The 22,194-nt window shown below is 41.7% G+C and overlaps 1 protein-coding gene and 1 long non-coding RNA gene across 6 annotated transcripts in view; both read left to right on the top strand.

Annotated features, from left to right (window-relative positions):
* The window catches only part of ZC3H12C (zinc finger CCCH-type containing 12C), a 47,396-nt gene extending 28,321 nt beyond the window's left edge, over positions 1 to 19,075 (top strand). For all 5 annotated transcript variants that reach the window (XM_061457726.1, XM_061457724.1, XM_061457723.1 and 2 more), the window contains exons 3-6: positions 10,367 to 10,506; positions 11,509 to 11,743; positions 12,598 to 12,704; positions 13,464 to 19,075. In XM_061457726.1, the coding sequence (XP_061313710.1) occupies positions 10,367 to 10,506; positions 11,509 to 11,743; positions 12,598 to 12,704; positions 13,464 to 14,860 (1,879 nt within the window). In that variant the 3' untranslated portion in view covers positions 14,861 to 19,075. The remainder of the gene's footprint in view (positions 1 to 10,366; positions 10,507 to 11,508; positions 11,744 to 12,597; positions 12,705 to 13,463) is intronic.
* LOC133271552 (uncharacterized) overlaps positions 1 to 22,194 on the top strand; it is a 104,389-nt gene that overhangs the window by 42,375 nt on the left and 39,820 nt on the right. The window lies entirely within an intron of this gene.

Here is a 22,194-nt window from a genome sequence, read left to right as displayed (position 1 = left end):
CAACCAGTTGTTTACCAACAGGATCTAGCCTTTCCCTTTAAAGAAAATAGGTAATAGTAAATAAGCTTTTTAAATACCTTTTTAGGTATTTAGGAAAGATTTCAGCTTTTACATGCAGAGCAATGATGTTCAAAGCAGGGGGGCAGATGCTGAAATTTAACTGCGGTTCAGACAACCTTGTTCAAATTTCTGCCAAATGTCGTGGCTCCTGTTATGAGTTACTAACCTATAAATTGGCAGTCTATTCCTGTCTTTCCTCTTTGCATTTCTAAGCTGTGGCCAGTGAGTTCACTTTGGAGTTGCTAAAGGGAAATGAGCTTGTGTCCTAAGCAAGACTAGATAGTTTCTCAAGAGAGATTCTGGGGAGATGCCTTGTATGTTCTCACAGAAAGGCATAGACGGTGATCTATATTCTTACTCCCTTGTTGTAATACACATACCTGATACCATTTATTATTATAATTATTCTAGATAAGAACTGCTGTTTTTCCTTTAAAGGATGTGTGTGGGAGGGGAGTAAGTTTTGTGGAGAAGGTTGAGGTGACTGGTGTCAAATAATACAAGTAGCATGAGACAGCTGTCTTCTGGAAGGATAAAACACTCCATGCTGCCCTGTCTCTCCATTGCATGACTAATCAAGGACCCAGTTTCACAAAGCATCTAATGAGTCATGCAGAGTGACTTAACTTTCCACCTTACCTCTGTCTTGTTGCCACGGATGCTTTCCTACCTGCATCTTATCTAGTAACAGCATGGCTTCAAATTGACTTGATCCAGCTTCCTAATTCAGAAGGGGGCGGGCGGGGTGGTTTCTATTTTTCTATTAATCCTGTAAATGAAACACAGTGTTTTTGTGGGTGGGAGAACAGCTAGGTGTGACACAAGGGAGGAGGGATGTATCTGATTATGTGACTGGATGTTCATATTTGGTTGCATGATGAGCGGATTTCTGGTGTCCGTGAGGGCAGCACAGAACAAGGCATGGGCCAAAAAAACTTACTCTGGCCAGCTAGAGCTGGCATTTGTGCTGGTCTAGTCTGGTGACTGCTCCTGTTCCAGACAAGCTGCTTTAGCAAATTGTAGTTTAAAAAAAAAACAACAACAAAACAAAAAACCAAAAAGCAACAGCAACAAAAAGCCTCAAACAACTTTCCCCGATACAAAAACAAACAAAAAAAAAAACAAAAACCACACCACCACCACACACACACTCCCTCTCTATTTATCTGCCTTTTGGAAATGCTTAGACAGCTCTTCTTATATGCTGAGGTGTCATTGTCTTTCATACCTTAAACTGAAAATGGCTGCTTAGGCACATCTTATGTATTTCTAGTTTAAAGCGCCAATATTAGCAGAAGAATATGAATTGATTAAAGTGGTTAAACAAAGCAAAAGCAGTCTTTCAACTGAATATCAGAAAGGTGGCTTTTGCAGGCTATGACTCGGAAGAATTGCCATTTAACTTCTGTGGGATACTTCAGATCCAGTCTTGTTATTTCGTTATTTTAGCTTTCATGGTGTTGACTTAATCCCTTTCCAGAAGAGGAAAGATGCCTACACATTAAGCCTAGTGCACACAAAGCCTTTTGTTAGAATACTCTTATAGATGAGACTTATTTTTCTGTGTATGTAAACTTAAAATCAGAGCTGAACAGCAAATGCCCTAGAGCAGCTGTGGAGCTCTTGAAAAGGCACTTCCCACAGCTGAGGGAGGCTGGACTAGGGTGGGTCCCGGGTTTCCATCATGCCGTACCTGTCAGCTTTCCAGAGAGCTGTGTGGCTCTAACCCTGCTTCATTAGGTGGGGTTTATTTGAACGTAGATGATGTTGTAATGCAAAATCTTCACTTAGAACCTTAGTTCATATGAGTAAGAAAGGCATTTATTCATTGACATTGAAATGCGCATAGGACCTTTGTTTAGTGTAAGCTGCACAAAATTGATACTACGCAGGTAACACATTTCAGTTAACAGTAGTTCTGTATCCCAGTGTGTGAGACTTAAGTTACTCTAAATTTTCTCTTTATGTAACTGAGGGAAGCAGAAGATGGTGATCTTTGTCCATCTAGCACCAGCAGATCATCAGCTGTATCTATCTTCCCGTGTGTTCTTGGACTTGCTCTTCATGTACAACCAGCTTCCTCAGCTGAGCCTCTGCAGTCTGGAGTAGAGGGGAAAAGGTCCTGTTTCTCTCTGAGGCAGAAACAAAGTTTGGAGGTTTTCTTTTTCCCCTTCATTTTAAGACTTCCCTTTACTGCTGAGGCTGAGGCAGATCCTTCTAACGAGAGAAGTACACTGCAGTGTATTTGCACAGTACTTTTACTTTGCTTGTCGTTTTCAAGGAGAAGGTTGAGATGCTGAAAACAGCCTAAAATTTGTTTATTGCTGTGATACTTCGATGGAATCAAAGTTAGGCTTTTGTCACCAAGAAGGAAGGAGTAAGGAGCAGAGGTTTTAGTGCAAAGGCAATAGGAAAACTTTTCACTATTGTATTTATTTGCTTCTGTTCCATATTTGTTAGTTTTCCTTGGCTACCTTGGGTGCCTTTAGACTTTGCTAACAGCAACAAAAACAAGTTTCAAATTTTACATAAATATGTATAAAACTTTTCTGAAAACGTATGGGCTGCAGTTTGTTGTGCTTACAGAGAGCGCAGCATGAAGATAATGCTGATAAGCAAAAAATTGGATATTTTACTAGCTGTATTGCAATTTTTAGACAACCACTTTCAAAATTATATAGGCAAAAGGACTGAATTATTTTGATCATTTGCTGGGTTTGCAGGTTGAAATCAGTTAATCTTGTTCTGAGCTAATAGATTCTTCTGAAGACTTCACCCTTAGGATTCCCAGGCCATGGAGGTGATACACTTCAGTTTCCTCTTTTGGAAAACCTTGGCCTATATATTTAAATACTGTTTGATGGTACTTCATTGCATAAGGGAAAATGCAGTACGAGATAACCATTGCATACATAATTTTTACTTGTTTGAGGAAGGTGCTGATTTGGGGAGGTTGGTTTTAAGTTTAATTCACTCCCACTCAAGGCAGGTATCTTAGTCTTTCACAGCTTTCATGCCCAGCCATCCTTTCAGCTATGGATGTTCTGGGTGCTTGATGGCATCAAGCATATACCCAAGCCTCCCAGATGTGACAGAGACCACAGTGGCATTCAGCTGCAGGAAGTGTGAGATATCCAAAGGTGCCTAACAAGCATTAAGATATATCTGTTTAGGCAACTGAATCTGGTCCCTGTCTGTTAACCATGAAGCACGTCATTTGGCCATAGTAAAATGTTTGCTGATACCCTGTCTACATAGAAGTTTTTCCACAACTGCAAATTGTGTCAACCAAACGATGGTTTGTCTTATCTATGCCATATGTAGTTTTCATATGGCAGTTTAATTGCTTATGTATTTAAGAAACTAACAATTGAGCTGCATTAACTTCTTCTCAGATTGTGTGTTGCTGAGCTCTGTAGACACAATTTATCTTGGTACCTTGATACAGAAATTCATCTTCCTGTGGCACTGGCTGTCTAGTCTCTTGGGTTATTTTGAGGAGTCACTTCAAGGAATAGATAAAAGTATTTTTCCAACAAGTAATGATCATGTGGATAGGAGCTTGTCACTGGCAGCTTTCAGTATAATTTGTCTTTGCCTCTTTTGACCTCTGACTGCTGAGTGTATGACTTTTGCTCAGCCAGACACCTGCGTGTATGTCTGGCTGGCAACCACACTTGCCATACTCCATAGAGTGCCCTGACATTGGAATCCCTACAGACAAAAGATGTTTTGAAAGGTGTTACAACTTCCAACACTTTTTTTTCCTTCAAAGACTTTGAAGCATTGGTATAATTCATCATGGGCTAATGGAAAACAAAACAAAAACAAAACACAAAACCCAAACCAAAACAGCAACCCAGACATTTGGGAACTGTTTTCATTCACTTTGTGTCAGCACCAATATATACATAAGGAACTAATTCAGGACTGATGAGAGGCTGGATTACTGAGAAATACTTTGGGACAAATTATTTCTGTGATTACAAAATTAGAGCTTTAAAAAAAAGAAAGAATATAAAAAGGAGATTAGGCTAGTGGCAAAACCACACTGCCAGGCTAATGAGTCACTAATATGATATAGGTTGGAAATTCTTACCTCTATGCTATGGACTGAGCACTGTTTTCCTCCTGTGACATGAGAGAAGAAAATAATTTGCTAACTCTCTAAATTTACCAGGCAGATCTGTGGTTTAGTTTTGTTCTTCTTGCTTTTAATCAGTATGCTTTTACATGGGAGGTACATTGATGTGTACACATTCCAGTTGTGTACAAACCTGTGTGTAGACCTCATCTCTAATGTTTCTTATCATTAATGTATGTATTTTCTGTAGCTTTCAAATCTGAGGGTTCCATGTTGATTTGGATATTGCATTAGAGCACACCCTAAGTCTTGCAACTGTTGTTAGTAGTTAGTGTTTAGGAGTGTATATCTCAGCTCTTTTCAAGACAGTCACTTGATAATCTAGTTTGGGGGCTAGGAAGGTAACAGAGAAAATGAACATGTTCTTATCAGGTGTATTACCACTTGCTACTAACTCTCCTAGCCTACAAAATGATTGATTTTTGTTCAGGAAGTGTTGGGTTTTGTTTGGTTGTTGGGTTTTTTTTTGGTGTTGGTTTTTTTTTTTAATCCAGAAATAAAACCACAGCTATCAACAGGCCAAATATAAAACTGGTGACAAAAAAGAATCATTCATGTGAGGTATGAAAGAGAAGTAGATAAACCTTAAGTAATGTACTTTATCTTCTTTCAACTAAGAGTGGTAGGTAAAACACAGCAAGCAGAACTAAAGCTGTATGCACCAGGACTGCAGCTGTCATCCTGACTGATCTGAGCTTTCACATACTTCTAATAATTAGGAAGAGATTTTTAAAAGAAAGTTTCTTGACAAAAGAAAAACAAAAACAACCCAAACATTTCTCCTCTTTTTTACAACTATTCAGAAGGAAAAAAGGAAAAAAGTCAGAAGCAGCAGCATGATTTCAGTCTTTTCACCGTATGATGTATCATAAAGCTGATGAAACACAGAGATCATGAAAAGGAGAGCATCAGATCTGCATGACAACAAAATGGAAGAAAAGAACAAATTCTAATTGCACATCTTCTTCACAAACATTTCTTGGACTTTATATCCACTCAGATACCAGCTTAGACGTGTCTGAAATGGAGTAGAAAAAGAAGATTTATACAAGCTATAAATCCCTTTGCTCAGCAATGCAGAAAAAAAAAGTATGGATTGTAACACATTCCCCATGTTTGTTTTCTACAGATTAAATGTACTTGAAGTTTAAGTATATGTAAAACTTATCTTCTGGACGAAAGAATTACAATAGTCTATATTAGGCAAGAGAACTGCCTGATCCTCCCTCCACCTTTAAAAGTGTGGCTTGAATTCCAGCCTGATGGAAAGCAATAAGTAAGAGTGTCCATTTCTTTCAGAGAGGCCTGGATTTCATTCCTGAAATGATTTCTCAGACTTACGGGAAGAAAAATACTGTTTCTAAAATGTGGTCTAACAAAATACTTGTTCGCTGTCAGGAGTGAAAAGTGGTTTTATCCATTTGAAACCATGGAGATTGTTTAGAGTAATAACAGTACAGTGATTTCACTGGAATTTAGTAGCTGGAACAAGCCCTTCCCAGCTGTTTTAAAATGAATTGCAGTATGATTATGGTTGCACATGACCAGCTGATAGCATGAACAGTAACCGCTTGTATCAGGCTTGCAAAGGAGGCTGTATGGCTGCCCATTGAGTACTGAATGCACACCAAGTGTCCTGATTCTGTGCTGCCTCAGGGAGTTGTAGTTAGGCTTGCCATAGCTGGAAATACTGTTAGCTGTTTTTTCTATGCATATGTGTGTGTGCATTTTAAATTATAGAACCATAGAACGGTTTTGATTGGGAAGGACCATAAAGGTCACCTAGTTCCAACCCACTGCCATCGCCAGGGACACCTTCCACCAGACCAGGCTGCTCCAAGCCCCATCCAGCCTGGCCTCAAACACTGCCAGGGGTGGGGCAGCCACAACTTCTCTGTGCAACCTGTGCAAGTGCCTCACCACCCTTATAGTGAAGAATTTCTTTCTAATGGCTAATCTAAATCTACCCTGTTTCAGTTTAAAGCCATTCCCCCTTGTCCTGTCCCTACATGCCTTTGTAAAAAGTCCCTCTCCAGATTTCCTGTAGGCTTCCTTTAGGCACTGGAAGCTGCTCTAAGGTCTCCCCAGAGCCTTCTCTTCTCCAAGCTGAATAAGCCCAACTCTCTCAGCCTGTCTCCACTGAAGAGGTGCTCCAAGCCCTCTGATGATACTTGGTCTCCACTGGACTTGCTCCAACAGGTCCATGTCCTTCCTGTGTTGAGGGCCCCAGAGCTGAAGACAGTACTGCAGGTGGGGTTTCAGGAGAGCAGAGAAGAAGTAGAGAATCTCTCTGCTTCTGGAGAGCACTCCCTAAATCTGCTGGTCACACTCCTTTTGATGCAGCCCAGCACTGCCAGCTCATGCTGAGCTTCTCTTTAACCAGGACCCCCAAATCCTTCTCAAGGTGTGCTCAGTCCATCTATGCCCGTGTGACATTATCTGTATGTGGTTTTATTTTTTGCTTTTAGAAAGCTATGAAATACACAAAGGAGCTACTCTTTCAGGCAACCAAGAACACAAATAATTGGGTAGTATGAAACAATGCCTAATAAAAAAAATTGCTAGGTGTTTTATTACTACAGTGTCATTATAGTGTAATGGTATATTGGATGAAAACAGAATGTATTATTGCAGAGGCCTATAACCATAGCTAAGCAGGATAGTGATATACATAGATGTCTTGCTCCTTACAGTGTTCCTAGAATAGCTCTGTAGGTACAGAAGATGGACTGAAACTATCCTTGGAGTTCCTTGTGCCAGCTTAAATGTATAAACTTTTGATTATTATATCCAGCAATGATTATAATATCTTAATATGTTTCCAGGTCCCAGCTCCAGCATCAGTAGAAGAGGAAGTAGCACAGTTCCTCCTCACTTAAATCCAGATAATGGTAGTGGCCAATTTTTTTTGTTTGTTTTCTTTCCTCTTTTTTGTTTGTTTTTTATGTTTTGGTTTGGTTTTTGTTTTGTTTTTTTTTTTCCTTTTGTCTGGGGCCTTCAGCACAGCCTCTGCTGAGGATGATGCTTTGTGAGAGGTGTTAGCCATGACTCATTCTCTCTCCACCCCTAGACACAGGTTCATGCCACCTCCTTCACAGGCTTTTGGAATCTGAACATTGTTTTCAATGTTTTCTCACTTTGTCACTTTCTCACTGTGGCACTTCATCCATAGCACAATTACTCAAACTGTATCAAAAAATCAAGGAACACAGAGCAGAGATGTGCTTTAGAAAGCTGGAAATACGTACTTCGGAATGGTCCTACTGAAAAAAACATTTTTAAATAACTTTCTGGTGTTTTTATTTGCCTTAAAACATTTGAGTAGGAGGAACTTTTCGGACCCCTGTGGTTATCCATCATCATACTGTCCCCTTTACAAATCACTCCTGATGAAGGAGTTGTCTTCTACCTTTCTGGAAAGCACATTGTGGCATACCTGCTATACACATCAAGCTGGCCAACCGAAAGGTAGCGGCTTGCTGCCATGCTTGTGTGTTTCTTCTGCTACACAGAGCTGTGGGGCTGGGAGAGACCTCACGAATTTGCTCGTCTCCCCCTGTGCATGCACAGCCCAGAGGAGCCAGCTGATTTCTTCTACAAAGTGTCCATTGAGGAGAGCCCGAAATCCATAGACAGACTGTCCCATTGATCAGATAGAAAGCTTTATGTAATGTACATCGTGATTGTTCCTTAGTCTAGTTACAGGACTTTTCTGCCCTTACCTGGTGTAACTGTGGTGGGTTGGCTGCTGCTTCTGCACCAGCAGAACAGGGGAGAAAACAGGAGGAACATGAATAAGAAAACTCATGGGTCAAAACAGCAGCAGGGATATCACTCACCAAGGACTGTTGCATGCCAAGCAGACTCTGCTTGGGGAATTTAATTTATAGCCAGTTAACATAAATATTAAATTACTGATTCAGGTTTTGGGAAGCAAGACAAGACAAACATTAAAATACTTAAGGGGGTGAAAAACATCTTTTCCCAGGCTCACTGCACTGCAAACATCCTTCCTCACCACTTCTTCATCACAGTCTCACTCCAGACACCTCTCCTGCACCTTGTCATAGCTGCAGGTGATGCTCAGTCCCTTCAGAGGGGCACCGAGTGGTGCACAGTTGGGATTGGGATGTCAGTTTTTCTCTGCTGCTCCTTTCTTGCACTTTTCGTGTTCTCCACAGGCTGCAAGTCTCTCTGGGGGTGTACCTGCTCCTCCTCTAGCCTTGGTGTTCCTCATTCCCTTCTCTGTTGTGAACCCAGCTAGAGCTGGGCATACCTGGCGTGGGACAGCCCCTCTTCTTACAGAGTCTGCCCTGCAACCTCCTGCTACCAAAACTTTTCCATAGACACCCAATGGTTGATCAGTGTCCTCTATTTTAATTACCGTCTGTATATTGTAGATTGTTTTGTTCCTCCACAGGCTGTCTTTTGTTCTCCAGATTAACTAAATGTGCTTCCTTCGGCCTTTACCCATAGGTATCGTTTTACTTCCTTTTGGATTCTTTCCAGTTCATCTGTATCTTTTGTAATATGTCATGCCTGAAACTGGCTGTAGAAGTTGGCTGAGGACTCATCTGCCTTTAGAAAATGACATAATTGTGTCTCTTGCCTTACCTCAGACAGTTATTGTGCAACAGGCGCACATCTTTTGTTTTGCTTATGTCTGATCAGATTCTGCTTAACTGCCTCTCCACAGCATTTTTAATACACAATTTGTCCTTCTGAAGCACAGTACTGAGCAAATTCTCAGTTTTGTTGTGTTGATTTTGGACAGTCTCTCCAAAGAGAGAGACTAATCTGTGCTGCAGAGTGCCTGCCATCCCCTTGGCCTTGCAGACCTTCTCTCTCTTCTATTGTTTGGGTGGGACCTCACAGAACTCCTGTAGCAGGGATTTGCTGTCTCCTCCTCTGCTAAGCATACCGGTGCTCAGTACTCACCTGCTGGCATTTCCTAAACACATTGCACTCTTCCATGTTGGTATTTCAGGCCTCCTGTTTTGCCTCATTGAGTCTTCATGGTGCCTGTTATACTGTATAGTTTTCATAGAGTCATAGAATCATAGAATAGTTAGGGTTGGAAAGGACTTTAAGATCATCTAGTTCCAACCCCCTGCCATTGGCAGGGACACCTCCCACTAAACCACGTCACCCAAGGCTCTGTCCAACCTGGCCTTGAACACTGCCAGGGATGGAGCATTCACAACTTCCCTGGGCAACCCATTCCAGAGCCTTGCCACCCTCACAGTAAAGAATTTCCTCCTTATATCCAATCTAAACTTCCCCTGTTTAAGTTTTAACCCATTACCCCTTGTCCTATCACTACAGTCCCTAATGAAGAGTCCCTCCCCAGCATCCCTATAGGCCCCCTTCAGATACTGGAAGGCTGCTATGAGGTCTCCATGCAGCCTTCTCCAGGCTGAGCAGCCCCAACTTTTGCAGCCTGTCTTCATACAGGAGGTGCTCCAGTCCCCTGATCATCCTTGTGGCCCTCCTCTGGACTTGTTCCAACAGTTCCATGTCCTTCTTATGTTGAGGACACCAGAACTGCACACAATACTCCAGGTGAGGTCTCACAAGAGCAGAGTAGAGGGGCAGGATCACCTCCTTCAACCTGCTGGTCACTCTCCTTTTGATGCAGCCCAGGATACGGTTGGCTTTCTGGGCTGCGAGCGCACACTGAAGTTGGCTCATGTTCATTTTCTCATCGACCAGCACCCCAAAGTCCTTCTCTGCAGGGCTGCTCTGAATCTCTTCTCTGCCCAACCTGTAGCTGTGCCTGGGATTGCTCCGACCCAGGTGCCTACACCTTGCACTTGACATGGTTAAACTTCATAAGGTTGGCATCAGCCCACCTCACAAGCATGTCAAGGTCCCTCAGGATGGCATTCCTTCCCTCCAGTTTTGGTTTGGCTGTGAGGATTTTTAACACTCCCTACTTGTGTTTTTCCTTACTTACTGAATCTGTGTACAGGTGCTAAAAATGTTGGGCAGATTCAGCATCCCACACCATTTTGCAGGTGAAGGCAGTCTTTGGGGAAGGCTGGGACTGACTCCCAGCTGCCTTTAGAAACCACAGAGCAGCTGTAGGGCGTTCTGTTGTGCTCCATTGATGGTCATAGAAAAGCAAAATCATACAATAAGTAAGTTTCATATGTGTTTCAGCCATGGGAACAAAGAAGTATTTTCTTGTCGAGGAATCAAATTGGCAGTAGACTGGTTTTTGGAAAGAGGCCACAAGGATGTTACTGTGTTTGTGCCAGCATGGAGAAAAGAACAGTCGAGACCTGATGCTCTTATCACAGGTAAGCTCTGTTCCACCTTAGTATTCTGAGTCCATCTTTCAGAGCTGCTCGTGATCTCCAGATTCCACACAAAGAAGGAGAAAATGCATTCGGATTGGTGGTTGACAGACTGTGTAGGATAAGAAGGAGCCACATAAAATCTTAAATATGCTTATTTAGTAGGATTAGAGAGAAAACTCTTTGGATTTGATAGGACCTTATATATAAATGTGTAAACCATTCCAGGAAAGATACATTCTGAAGTATTACTGGAGGTAAAAAAGAAAAAAAGAAAAAAAACAACTCAAAACATTTATTTGCTGTTCGTTACGAGATGACATCGGAGCTCTTTTTAGGGGGGGGGCTGTTAGTATTTGTGAAGAGCCAAAGTGCTTGTACAGAATGCAGACTTTTTTAGTCTGTGTGGGTATTAGCAGTGACACCTTCGCAGGAGAGCGCGTCTCTGTGTGGGCAGGGTAATTCCATTAACTTGAGGTATTGGAATTATTTCAAAAGATATTTCTTGCAGGGTACCACAAAGAGAAGGAAGAGGTCTGTCTTTACCAAGGAGCTCAGTAATGGGAAATCCTTGGCTGTACTTGGGTGTAGCCCTCCTATTTGCTGAAACATTCCTTAGTGTTTAAAAGCACCCCTTCAGTGAGAGAAGTTTTTCACAGGTGTTTTGATAAATCGTGTTTCTTTTGAACCACAGTAGCATGAACAAGGTCCTCTGTGTTAGTCTTAGAGAAATGGTGTGGAACAGGAGGTTTTGATTTCTTTGCGGGCTTTTTTGAAAGTATTGCCAGTTGACTGCAGACTGTAACTTCACATACCATATACCAGATATCATCTGCTGAAATACAACCATTTAAGACATAGAATATAGAATCAAGTAAGTTGGAAGAGACTTTTAAGATCATATTTAGTCCTAAGTGCTTGGATTGTCTTCCTCAAATCTGATCTGTCTGTGGTGATTAAACAAACCTATTTTTCTTTTCAACTTTCTATTCTTATTTATTGTAGATCAAGAAATCTTGCGTAAATTAGAAAAGGAGAAGATTCTTGTGTTCACACCATCCCGCCGAGTGCAAGGGAGAAGGGTGGTATGCTATGATGACCGATTTATAGTGAAGTTGGCCTTTGAGTCAGATGGCATCATTGTTTCCAATGATAACTACAGGGATCTAGCTAATGAAAAGCCTGAATGGAAGAAGTTCATAGATGAACGCTTGCTGATGTATTCATTTGTTAATGACAAGTAAGTCATTCTATCTTTATGTGCCCCTACAGTAACTGAGGAAGGGACAATGCAAAGACTTGTATGACTCTCCTGTGTTACACCCAAATCATTAGGTACATGTAGGAAAACAGGAGAAAATAGTAGATCACAGATTGGATCTTCTGATGAAAAGTACTCAAACTTTGGTTTTTGATTTGGCTTTTTTATAACAATACATTTGTTTATGCTATTTTTTTCTTCTTTTGGTGTATGCCAATGTATATTTAATGCATGCTATGGTATAATATTCCAGTTCTTTTGATACACTGAGCCAGCGTTTCTGAGCGCTTGTGGTTAGACTCCTAAATCCTAGAAAACTCCATGTTGGAATGACCTTCAGGAGGTCTTTATTTCAGCTGTCTGCTTAGATACATCTATGGTGTCTTCCTACCCTGGCATACAGGTCAACTGCAGTTACCACTGCACTCTCTGAAGCAGACACTTGGATTTGAGTGCTTAGGTTCTGGAGCAAGAGTCATGGACAGTCAGCAGTTTTGCAGAGTTGTTTGTGGGGTTTCAACTCTGTATTGCTGCCCTTACTTTGATTTAGGAATGGGTTGTGTGCAGCCCTGCTTTTTTGATGCAGAGCAGTCAGCTGAGCTAGACTAAAGGTGTCTGAAGCAGACTAGGGGTGCCTGTTTCCGTAACTTACCTCTCAGGTAGTACCTGCAGCAGAAAAGTGGCATTTCAAAACACCTCTCAAAATACCCAGTCTTAAACATGTCAGCATGGCATGTTATGGTGTAGGACATAGTCATGAGGTTCTTGATCATTGCATGAGGAATACGAAAAGGCTTATTTGCTTCCACAATACTTTTTGTTTTGCTTTATAGATTTATGCCTCCTGATGATCCTCTTGGCCGCCATGGGCCAAGTCTGGACAATTTTCTTAGGAAGAAGCCTATTGTACCAGAACATAAGAAGCAACCATGTCCCTATGGTAATTTGATTTAATTTGTCAGTTTTGTGCCCTGCCAGGACTGTGGGCAAGGTCCTGCTTTATGTTAACACTGCCAAAATGCTTTTCAACAGAGGTTTTTACACTGTTGTTTTAGCCTAGTTGAAATGGTTGGAATGCTGAGCTGATAGTGTGAAGTGAGGTGATTTATTTTCATGTGCTAGTTAAGAGAACATTTCTCTCTGCTAGTTGAACTAACAGAGCAAATTTATTAATCATTTGTAGGAATAGATCCAAAACAGCACCTAAATTCTGCAGGCTCAAGAAAGCCCTTTTGTAATGTGATTTGGTCATAAGACATGTAATTTTCTTCCAGAAAACTGACTGATCTGTCTGAACTTTGGCTGCTGAGCATCCCTACAGGCACACCACCATTTTGACTGATCTGAGACCTGCTGGTCTTATGACTCTTGGGATTTTCCTGTTAAGTTTTCTGCCTGTATATCTCCTTGGCCCAATACAGCAGGTGTGTACAGGCAGACTGACAGTGTCATGTTCAGCTCACAGTGTGTCTGTTTGTGTTGGCCTGCATTCTGAGAGCATTAGTTGCGGCACGCTGCCATTGCCTCTTTTTCTCAAATACAAAGAGAAGATCTTAGATCTCACCCTGTGTTACACAAAGCCATTTGCAAGATCTTTCAGTCATCAGTAAAACTGTAAATTAGGGACATTTCTTCTGTTTGATTATTAACAGATTTTGGTTGATTATGTTTTTTTGTCTGTTTATGTTTGTATTAATAGGGAAGAAATGTACCTATGGACACAAATGCAAATACTATCATCCAGAAAGAGGAAATCAGCCTCAGCGATCTGTAGCTGATGAACTTCGTGCCATGTCTAGAAGCACAGCTGCCAAAACTACGAGTGAGGGAGGACTGGTAAAAAGCAATAGTGTTCCCTGTAGCACTAAAAATGATGGCATTTCTGAGCTGAAACGTGCTGCTCCAAAGAGGCAATCAGATCCTAGTATAAGGACTCAAGTCTATCAAGACTTGGAGGAAAAGCTTCCCACCAAAAACAAGTTGGAAACCAGGTCTGTACCTTCTTTAGTTAGCATACCAAGTTCCTCTGCTGCAAAACCCCAAAGTACTGCACCTTTAACTAATGGCCTTCCATCCGGAGTTCACTTCCCACCTCAGGATCAAAGACCACAGGGACAGTATTCTACAGTGATGATGGCAACCAAAAATCACGGAACACCAATGCCTTATGACCAGTATCCAAAATGTGAGTCTCCTGTGGATGTAGGTTATTACTCTATGCTGAGTGCATATTCAAATCTAAGTATATCTGGTCCACGTAGTCCTGAGAGGCGCTTCTCCTTGGACACAGATTATAGAATTAGCTCTGTAGCTTCTGACTGCAGCAGTGAAGGGAGCATTAGCTGTGGCAGTAGTGATTCCTACATGGGTTACAGCGATCGCTCTTACATGAGTTCTCCTGACCCACAGCTGGAGGAGAACTTGAAGTGCCAACATATGCACCCCCATGGCCGCCTTAACACTCAGCCTTTCCTGCAGAGCTACCATGAGCCTCTTGCACGAGTGCAAAACTATAGTCATGAAGAACCAAAGCATCACCACAAACCTCCAGTTCCGTACATGGCTGTGCATCTGCAGCATCCAACAGTTGGTGCTCGTTCTAGTTGTCCCAATGACTACTCTGCATCTCAGAGTTCATCACACACAAAGACCATGCATCTGGGGAGAGCCCTTGTGTCCACAAGAATAGACAGCATTTCAGACTCACGTTTATATGATAATTCTCCATTAAGACACAGAAAGCCTTATTCTGGCCAAGATGGGCTTGGAAGCTGGGATAGGCAGAGTTATGGGATGGATGCATATGGCTACCGCCAGACCTACTCCTTGTCAAGTAACCCCACACAGCCGTGTTATGAGCAGTTTGCCTTCCAAAGCTTACCTGAACAGCAGGACCAGACCTGGCGTGTACCTTACTGTGGAATCCCTCAAGACCCTCCAAGGCACCAAGACACACGGGAGAAGGTTTACATTAACCTCTGCAACATCTTCCCCCCTGATCTTGTGAGGATCGTTATGAAGAAGAACCCTCATGTGACGGACGCTCAGCAGCTCGCTGCAGCCATCTTAATGGAAAAATCTCAGCTGGGTTATTGAGAGAAGATACATCTTTGTGGTGTCTAGTAGTTTTCAGCTCAGCTCTAATGCTGAGGGAGGTTTGCTACAATAGCATTTGGGATCTCCTTCTCAGCAAGGAGGTTATATAGTAATCCGTTTATGTGAAATACTGTATCATGGAGTCTGTATGTATAGCCCCATGCATTGGAAGTACCAGATATGTTTTGTGTTCTAGTTTGAAATTTTTTAAATGGCTATTTTCACATCTGGAAAATGTTCCAGTTTAAATTAATATATATATATGTATAAAAATAATCTGTGGTCTCTGGTTATAATCTTTGGTGCATCAGGGGTTTATATGCAGCACTTTCTATTCTTGTTACATGTTGTTGGGATTTTTGTTTTCGTTTTTAACTTGCTGAATGTTTGTCCTTGGTCTGTGTGGTATTAAAACAACCTGCAGAAAGGATTTTGCTACTTCTGGCAGGCAATTTTCAAGCCAAGTTTTTGAACTTTTTACAACACCATAAGTATCTATGTTTGTTTGTTTGTTTGTTTGTTTTTGTGAGCTTTTTTATGCTATAATTATTTATAGGAAACAAAGATTTGCAACAGCACTGACTTTGTTTTTTTAAACAAATAATTGAGTTACCAGTTAACAGTGAAATGGGTAAGAATATATTGGTAATTTACAGTATGGCACTTTCATTGCTTGCTTTGTTTTCTTTAAATAGTTACATGTTTTGTTGATGCAGTCTATTAGTAAGATCAGGTGCAATCAGAGGAGGAAAAAAAATGGTTGGTGGGTTTTTTTGTTTACTATTTATGGATAAGGTGAAAGCCTTATTGCCTGATTTTCAAAGCTGCTGGGAATTTGCAGCCCCCTTTGAACCTGCCAGAAGCTGCAAATGCTCAGAACCTCCCCGAAACCAGCCTCCCCTGTTTCCGTTCCTGTGTGTTGTTACCAATCTCTATGTATTTCTGGTGAGGAGAAGGCGCCCTGAAATCATAAGATCCCATTTAGTAGTTTTATGTGGGTTTTTCTTTGTGTTGCTGCACAAGTGTACTGGATAAAATACGCTTTTCATAAAATATTTACCTGTTTTTAAATGAATTTAATTATCTCAATGCAAGTTTTATATTTAAGATACTGTTCGATTTTTCTTGCTATTTATAAAGGCTGGCCTGAAAAGGTTTTGTGTGTTGAGGATATGCAACATTTATTAACTGCACTATGGTATGATATTGTAGCTCAGAATAATAACTTAAACTGCTTATTTTCCGTTCTGTTTCAGTGGGGAGGGGAGGATTGTGGGGAGAGAAGATACTGTATGTGTTCTTGAAGTTAGTTTTCGGCCTGTTGGATCACATAGGCCTGATTCTTGCCACAGATATTGTAGTTTTAGAAACAGACAAACTGAGTCTGTTTTAGTATTAGTAAGGGATATTTCTGGTTTTAAGTCATGGGTTTTACTAGCACCTCGTAAGCTTTTTTAGAGATATACAATAGAAATAGATTTTGCAATTGATGTCAGATGTACTTACGTGACATTGTCGGTTGCCGAGAGTTTTAGGTTTCCATCCGTTGTAATGATGTTCAGTGTTAAAAAACCAAATCACTAGTTTACACTATTACTGCTGATAATTTTGGTGTACTTGCTGGAATTTAAAGTAAGGCCCTGAAGAACCAGAAACTACCTTTTACTGTTGATACAAATTGTATCTTTTTAACTGAGAACTATTTTGATTTGTAGATTTAGTAGAAACACAAATGTATAACTAGTCTTTTGGGCAACATTTTATCCCTTATTTAAAAAATAGAGATTTCAGACATAGGATAGACGTAGGAAAGTGACAGTAGATATTTATTTAGGTGTCTGTTGCAATTTCACATAACAAAAAGAAAAACAAGAAACTATTGGCATCTTCTTCCTTCTAAAATCTTTGTAGTGGGAACTCAACTAAAATAAAGGTAAAATGCTGCCTAAAAATGATGTCCAAGCACCTTTGAATACGAAGACGTTTTCACTACTTGTGCGACACCATGTGTTGCAGCAAGTAGGTTTTAGGTATACAGTAAATGCTTCTAAAGGGCATTGTGCTTATAGACATATCCAATAATCTGAACCATGTTCAGCAAACCAATTCAGGACGTAGTGCTCTTGCAGCTTCCACTGCTGATGCTCTGCGGGATCTGCCACTGCCCGTCCCTGCAGCGATACTGGAGGGGCTCTGTGCCATCTGTCGTGCGTTGTCTGGTTAGGGAGAGGACCTTGTCACCTCTGCCAACAGTTTTTCCCTGGATTTGGTTGGTCGCCACCGGTAGAGCATGTTTTAATGTGGAGATCGATGCAGTGCTGATGCTGAGGTTTGGACTGGGAAATGGGTCTCATCTTAGTTGTACACTAAGATTGTTTTAAATTGAATTACACTACGTACTACACCATAGTGTAGATGCAGCTGTTTTAATAATGCAGTTGTTATATTTGTGGTTTTAATGGGTTTCTACATTTATTTTTTATGTAGGAATTTACTTCTGCTGAAAGTTGAATTCCTTTAAGCATGAGCAGAAACATTGTGTGTGTAACAAACAGAGGCATTTTGTCTTTTTCCCTGCCACGTGAGCATCAGAATGCTTCCTACCGTGTACATGTAGCAGTACATCTAGAGTACTGGATGCGCAGGCTTAGCCACGTTGTTAAAATGGTGCAAGGAGACGTGGGACTGTGTGCTGCAGCGCCCAGTCCCGGGTTGTCAGTACTGACTGTGTACATTAAATGCAGTATCGAATCCCCGAAAGTGTGTTGATTGCTGGACAATTCTTGTCATAGGTTCTGTGTTTTGTACTCAAGCACTGAAAACGCTTTAAAAGTATAAGAACAGGAGTAATTTGGTGGTTTTAATGTTGTGCAATGATGTGCTAGTTCCCCTTAGACTCTGTTTTGTTGGGTAGAGCAGATTTACTGTGGACAGAACACTGGCCTTGGTATTTCCTTTGGTTTTGCTGTGATAATGGTGAAATGAGGAGCTGCATGTGAACTCCTCCACAATGAAGAAATCGGTTTATATATTTAACAACCTTTAGAGAGGACACCAGTAATAAATACGAATACAAAGATACTGGCAGAATACTACATTTGTCAATGTAATCGTGTTGATGAGAATTGAACTGTAACATCCCGTGTTACTTAAACAGTACAGGTAGTGCAGTGGTACTGCCTCTGCCACAGCGGAGTGCTAGAATTGCAGCGGAGGATTAAGTACCTCAGAATTAGGCCTGTCCCACCTTCTTAAAGAGGGCAACACTTTCCCTTGCCTTCAGTACTTGAGAGTTGTTTTGATACTTAGCAGAAACTCTGTATTTTTAGATGCAGTCCTGAGCTGTTACAGGTACATCAGCAGTGGCGTATAGATTCACAGTATTTTGAATGCACATTTACATTAGGCATCTGCCCACAATTGTTTTGTATACAACAGTGCATTGCCAGTATTTAAGAGTTTTTAGGTATGTCCCTTGAATACGTAACTTGGAGCTCAGTGTGCCAGGCTGTGACAGTATTAATCACTTGTCTTTTTTTTTAAACAGACAAATACGAGTGTGCATATAGATACACACACTCACATATACTTGGCAAGTGGGTTTAAGACTACTGCTAATAGTCAGATGTAAGATCATATCTTTTCAGGTGTCCTGTTTTCTGTGGTATGTCTGAATTGTAGCTTGGTCCTCCACTGCAGAAGAGCTCTGGAGAGAGCCACAAGCCTGATGTGTTTGTGTGACACCCCAAAAAGAAGGGATGCCGGTCAGGTGAAGCCCTTGAGAGGGACTCCCACAGCCTTGGAGTGCGTGGACTGTTACCGAGCTGTTGGTGATCTTCTCTGTGAACATCATAGCTAACGGTGAATGCTTTTCCAACCCCATCACAGCTTTGGGTGTAAACCAGAATACCTCACTTGGAGCAGAGGGCTGGGCACGACTGCCCTGGCAGGGTGAACGCCTCGGGTGAGACATACCACAGCATCCTGCCACAGGAAGAGACTACCAAAACATCTGTCAGCTCTATCGGCTGATGGTCTGACCAAGGTATTTTTGATGTGTAAAGCTTGAAACAGGAGACACAATGCTTTCATACTCTCTGGAGCATTTAGAAAAATGCCCAAATGACTTTTCACTGCTACTGAGAATTTAAAATACTGTGCAATTAAAGAGTCCGTTTGTTTAAATAAAAATAATGGAGAAGTTATTTATTTTGATTTACAGTGACTCTTGCTAATTTATTCCTTGCGTTACGAGGCTGTGGTGAAGTGCTGGTTTGGGTTGGGATTTTTTTTTTTGCCTTTTTTTTAATCATAGGAACTAAGACTGCTGAGAAGAAAAAACAATAGATTTAAACTTAAAACTCAATTGCCTTGTTTTGGTTTTTATAAAAGGGCTGAGGTTTTATAAATGTCAAATTGTGCATTTTATATGCTTTGTGAATTTCAGAGAAGTGCAGTTTAAGAATTTTGTTCAGATTAAATATGCATGTGCATCCTGTTTAGACAAACCATGTAACTAGCCTTAAAATCATCTGTGTTAAATGATTGTTCCAGCTAACCTTTTGCTAGGTAACACGTAAGATGTTCAGACTTCATCTTGACGTATTCTAGAATGCATTTCGTACATCTTACGGTTTCATCAGAAACTGGTGATCTCATCACCTAATCACACAGGACACGTCTGTTTGCATGTGAACCATCCTCCTCTATGTTGGGTTTTTCTTACAGTGCTTTACAAAGTAATACACGGGTACATGTGAGCTATGTGGTAGATCTTTATACAGGCACTATCAAATACTGTGTGCTGCTCTGAAGTACAAATATGCTTTAAATAGTTTCCCAGCTTCCATTTTCAGGTCATAAAGGGTTGTCATGACTTGTGCTTGAAGTGTTTATTACTCTGTCTACACTTTAACATAAATGACTGCAATAGTTCTCATCCCCTCTCTTAGACTTCATAGCCACTGCAGGGCCCAGGCTCCTGCACACTTACCCGTCTGCCTGGGTCCAGCACACTCACATCAGCCAGTTCAGTGGTGCAAGGGAAGCCCTCAGTAAAGCTGGCCTGTGTGTAAGTGCAGGAAGGCTGGGCCTTGAGGAGCGCATCTGGAGCCCATCTCGGGAGCTGCCTGCTCCCAGAAGGAGGTGAGATCTCACTGGTGCTGACAGGTTGTTCAGCCAGGATTGCACTCTGTGGTCCTTAGAACACTTATGAACCAAAACTATGCAGATGTTTAAGCACGTCCATCCGCAGTGTTTCAAAGGTGGAAAATCTACTCTTCACCTTGCAAACCAAAACCTCTTGGCCTTTTGTAGAACCTTTTTTCCCGTGGTCTCAGATGAAGTCTAGTTTACCACGTTAGGTTGGCTGGTTGGTTGCTTTTTATTTATCTGAATGACATTCTTAATGAAACTGATAGTTAGAAACTGTTTTACCAGCATAGTACATCCTGCAAGGAAACAGAAATGCAGCTACAGCAGCAATAATAGTGTTTTGTAGAACCTTTTCCCCTCCTTTTCTCTGTACTTGTGTTGAGTAGGTGAGATTTTGATACTGTCCTCAAGTCCGCTCCAGCAAAAACATCAGTTAAAAACAATGTTTGCACTAGCTTGATAAAGCAATTGTCAAACTGGCTCTTCCTTCCTGCACTGGTTGGTCTGTGTTTTTTCTGTGATGTGACTATTCACATCTTAAAACCACCTTCTAAACCATACAGAAAAACATGTACATGGATTCTGCTTTTAGAGAAAACAAAATAAAGATTCATTTTCCTCACTGATGGGCTGGTTTTATTTCATAGAGAGGAATAAATAGATCTCGATAGCAGTTAGCAGTGAATTACAGACAGCTTTTTGTTCCTGCCTGCACAATAGAACTGCTTTGAGTAAATTTAAACAGTTTCAAACATAGAAATGATTATAGATTATCAGTTCATTTTTAATGTAGTAAATCCTATTTAATAGTCACTTCCCCCTGATGTTGCTTACTGAGAAAACTGGGGTTAAGTAGCCACATAAGTCAGTTAGTAGCAGAATTTGGATTTACATGTTTTGCCTGTGGAATCAAAGGATGTTTTTGGTTGGAAAATATTGCAAAGCTCATCTAGTCCAGTCCCCTGCCACGGGCAGGAACACCTTCCACTAGAGAGGGTTGCTCAAGGCCCTGTCCAGCCTGGCCTTGAACACTGCCAGGGATGGGGCAGGGGTGGACCTGTCTGCTTTCAAGTACTGCTACACATTTATTTATCTTCCATTGTGTAGCCTACCTCTGAATTTTGTGAGGTGAATGGAATTTAGAGCAGAAAAGAATAGTTGCCCAATGAATGTGAAGATACTGCAGTTTTCTCATCTGTGATGAAACGACTATTCAAACTGCACAGAACTGTTGAATTGCGGTTTTGCCAAACTGCATTGCCTGGCTAGGGCCACACCAACTGTGCTGGGACCCCTTCTCCTCCCTCTCCAGCCCTACATGCAGGTGCAGGACCAGCCTGCCAGCTATGCAGTGAAGGGTGAAGTCAGGTAATAAAACTGCAGGCAGAATGAGCAACCCCAAACCCCATAGTGTTGCCCTGGTTATTTGCTTAATGTGTTTTGCATAGCTCTGACATGTGCTGCTTTACTGTGCCCACCCTGAGTCTATCCTTATGACTGTGCTGCCTTTCAGGGCACATGCAGGCACTGGAGCAAGGTGTGACGGTCCCTCCCCAGCAGCCGGGTGGGAATATGACAATCCCTGGGGATGCCGCTCTTGGAGCTCATCATGGTGTGCACGACCCATGACTGATCACATCAGCAGCGCAGTGGAGGAGTGATGGGAAGCTGTATGCAGTGCATGAGGTGGGAAGCCCTGGCTCACAGGGTAAGGTGGTCGCATCCCAGAAACACCAGTGCTGCCTGCACCACCGCTGACATGCTGCTTGGCTCTAGGTGGTGGCTCCTTTGCAGGCTCTGGTGTGAAGCTGCTTGCGCTCCAACAAATGGGCACCTCTGCTGCGCTTCTGTCAGGAGCCAGGCTGGGCTATTGCTGGCCCAGGTGCTCCTATCACCTTCAGCTTTGCTGAGCCCTCGTGCTCACAGCATGGACATACCTCATATTCTGAAGTGCTGTTTGTTTTGTTCTCAGTGAATCACTGCTTGGAGCTTGAGCAAAGAGCATCCGTATAAACAGAGGGAGGGCTCAGGATGCGTGATCATGTCTCCAGCAGGAAAAGATGGATGCTGAGGTGAGGTTTCCTTGGCTGCTGACAGCACAGTGCTGCCAGTTTTGCTCACCAGCTGGTTAAAGTCTCTCTGTAAAGCCCTGGCTTTTTGTCTCCATATAACTGATTCAG

Source organism: Pezoporus flaviventris, unplaced genomic scaffold (assembly GCF_033815535.1).
Source record: "Pezoporus flaviventris isolate CSIRO_AGI_PZ_B2104156 unplaced genomic scaffold, CSIRO_AGI_Pfla_v1 ptg000025l, whole genome shotgun sequence".
NCBI lineage: Eukaryota > Metazoa > Chordata > Aves > Psittaciformes > Psittacidae > Pezoporus > Pezoporus flaviventris.
The sequence above is the reverse complement of the archived record's forward strand: the minus strand, read 5'-3'. Positions and strand labels throughout refer to the sequence as shown.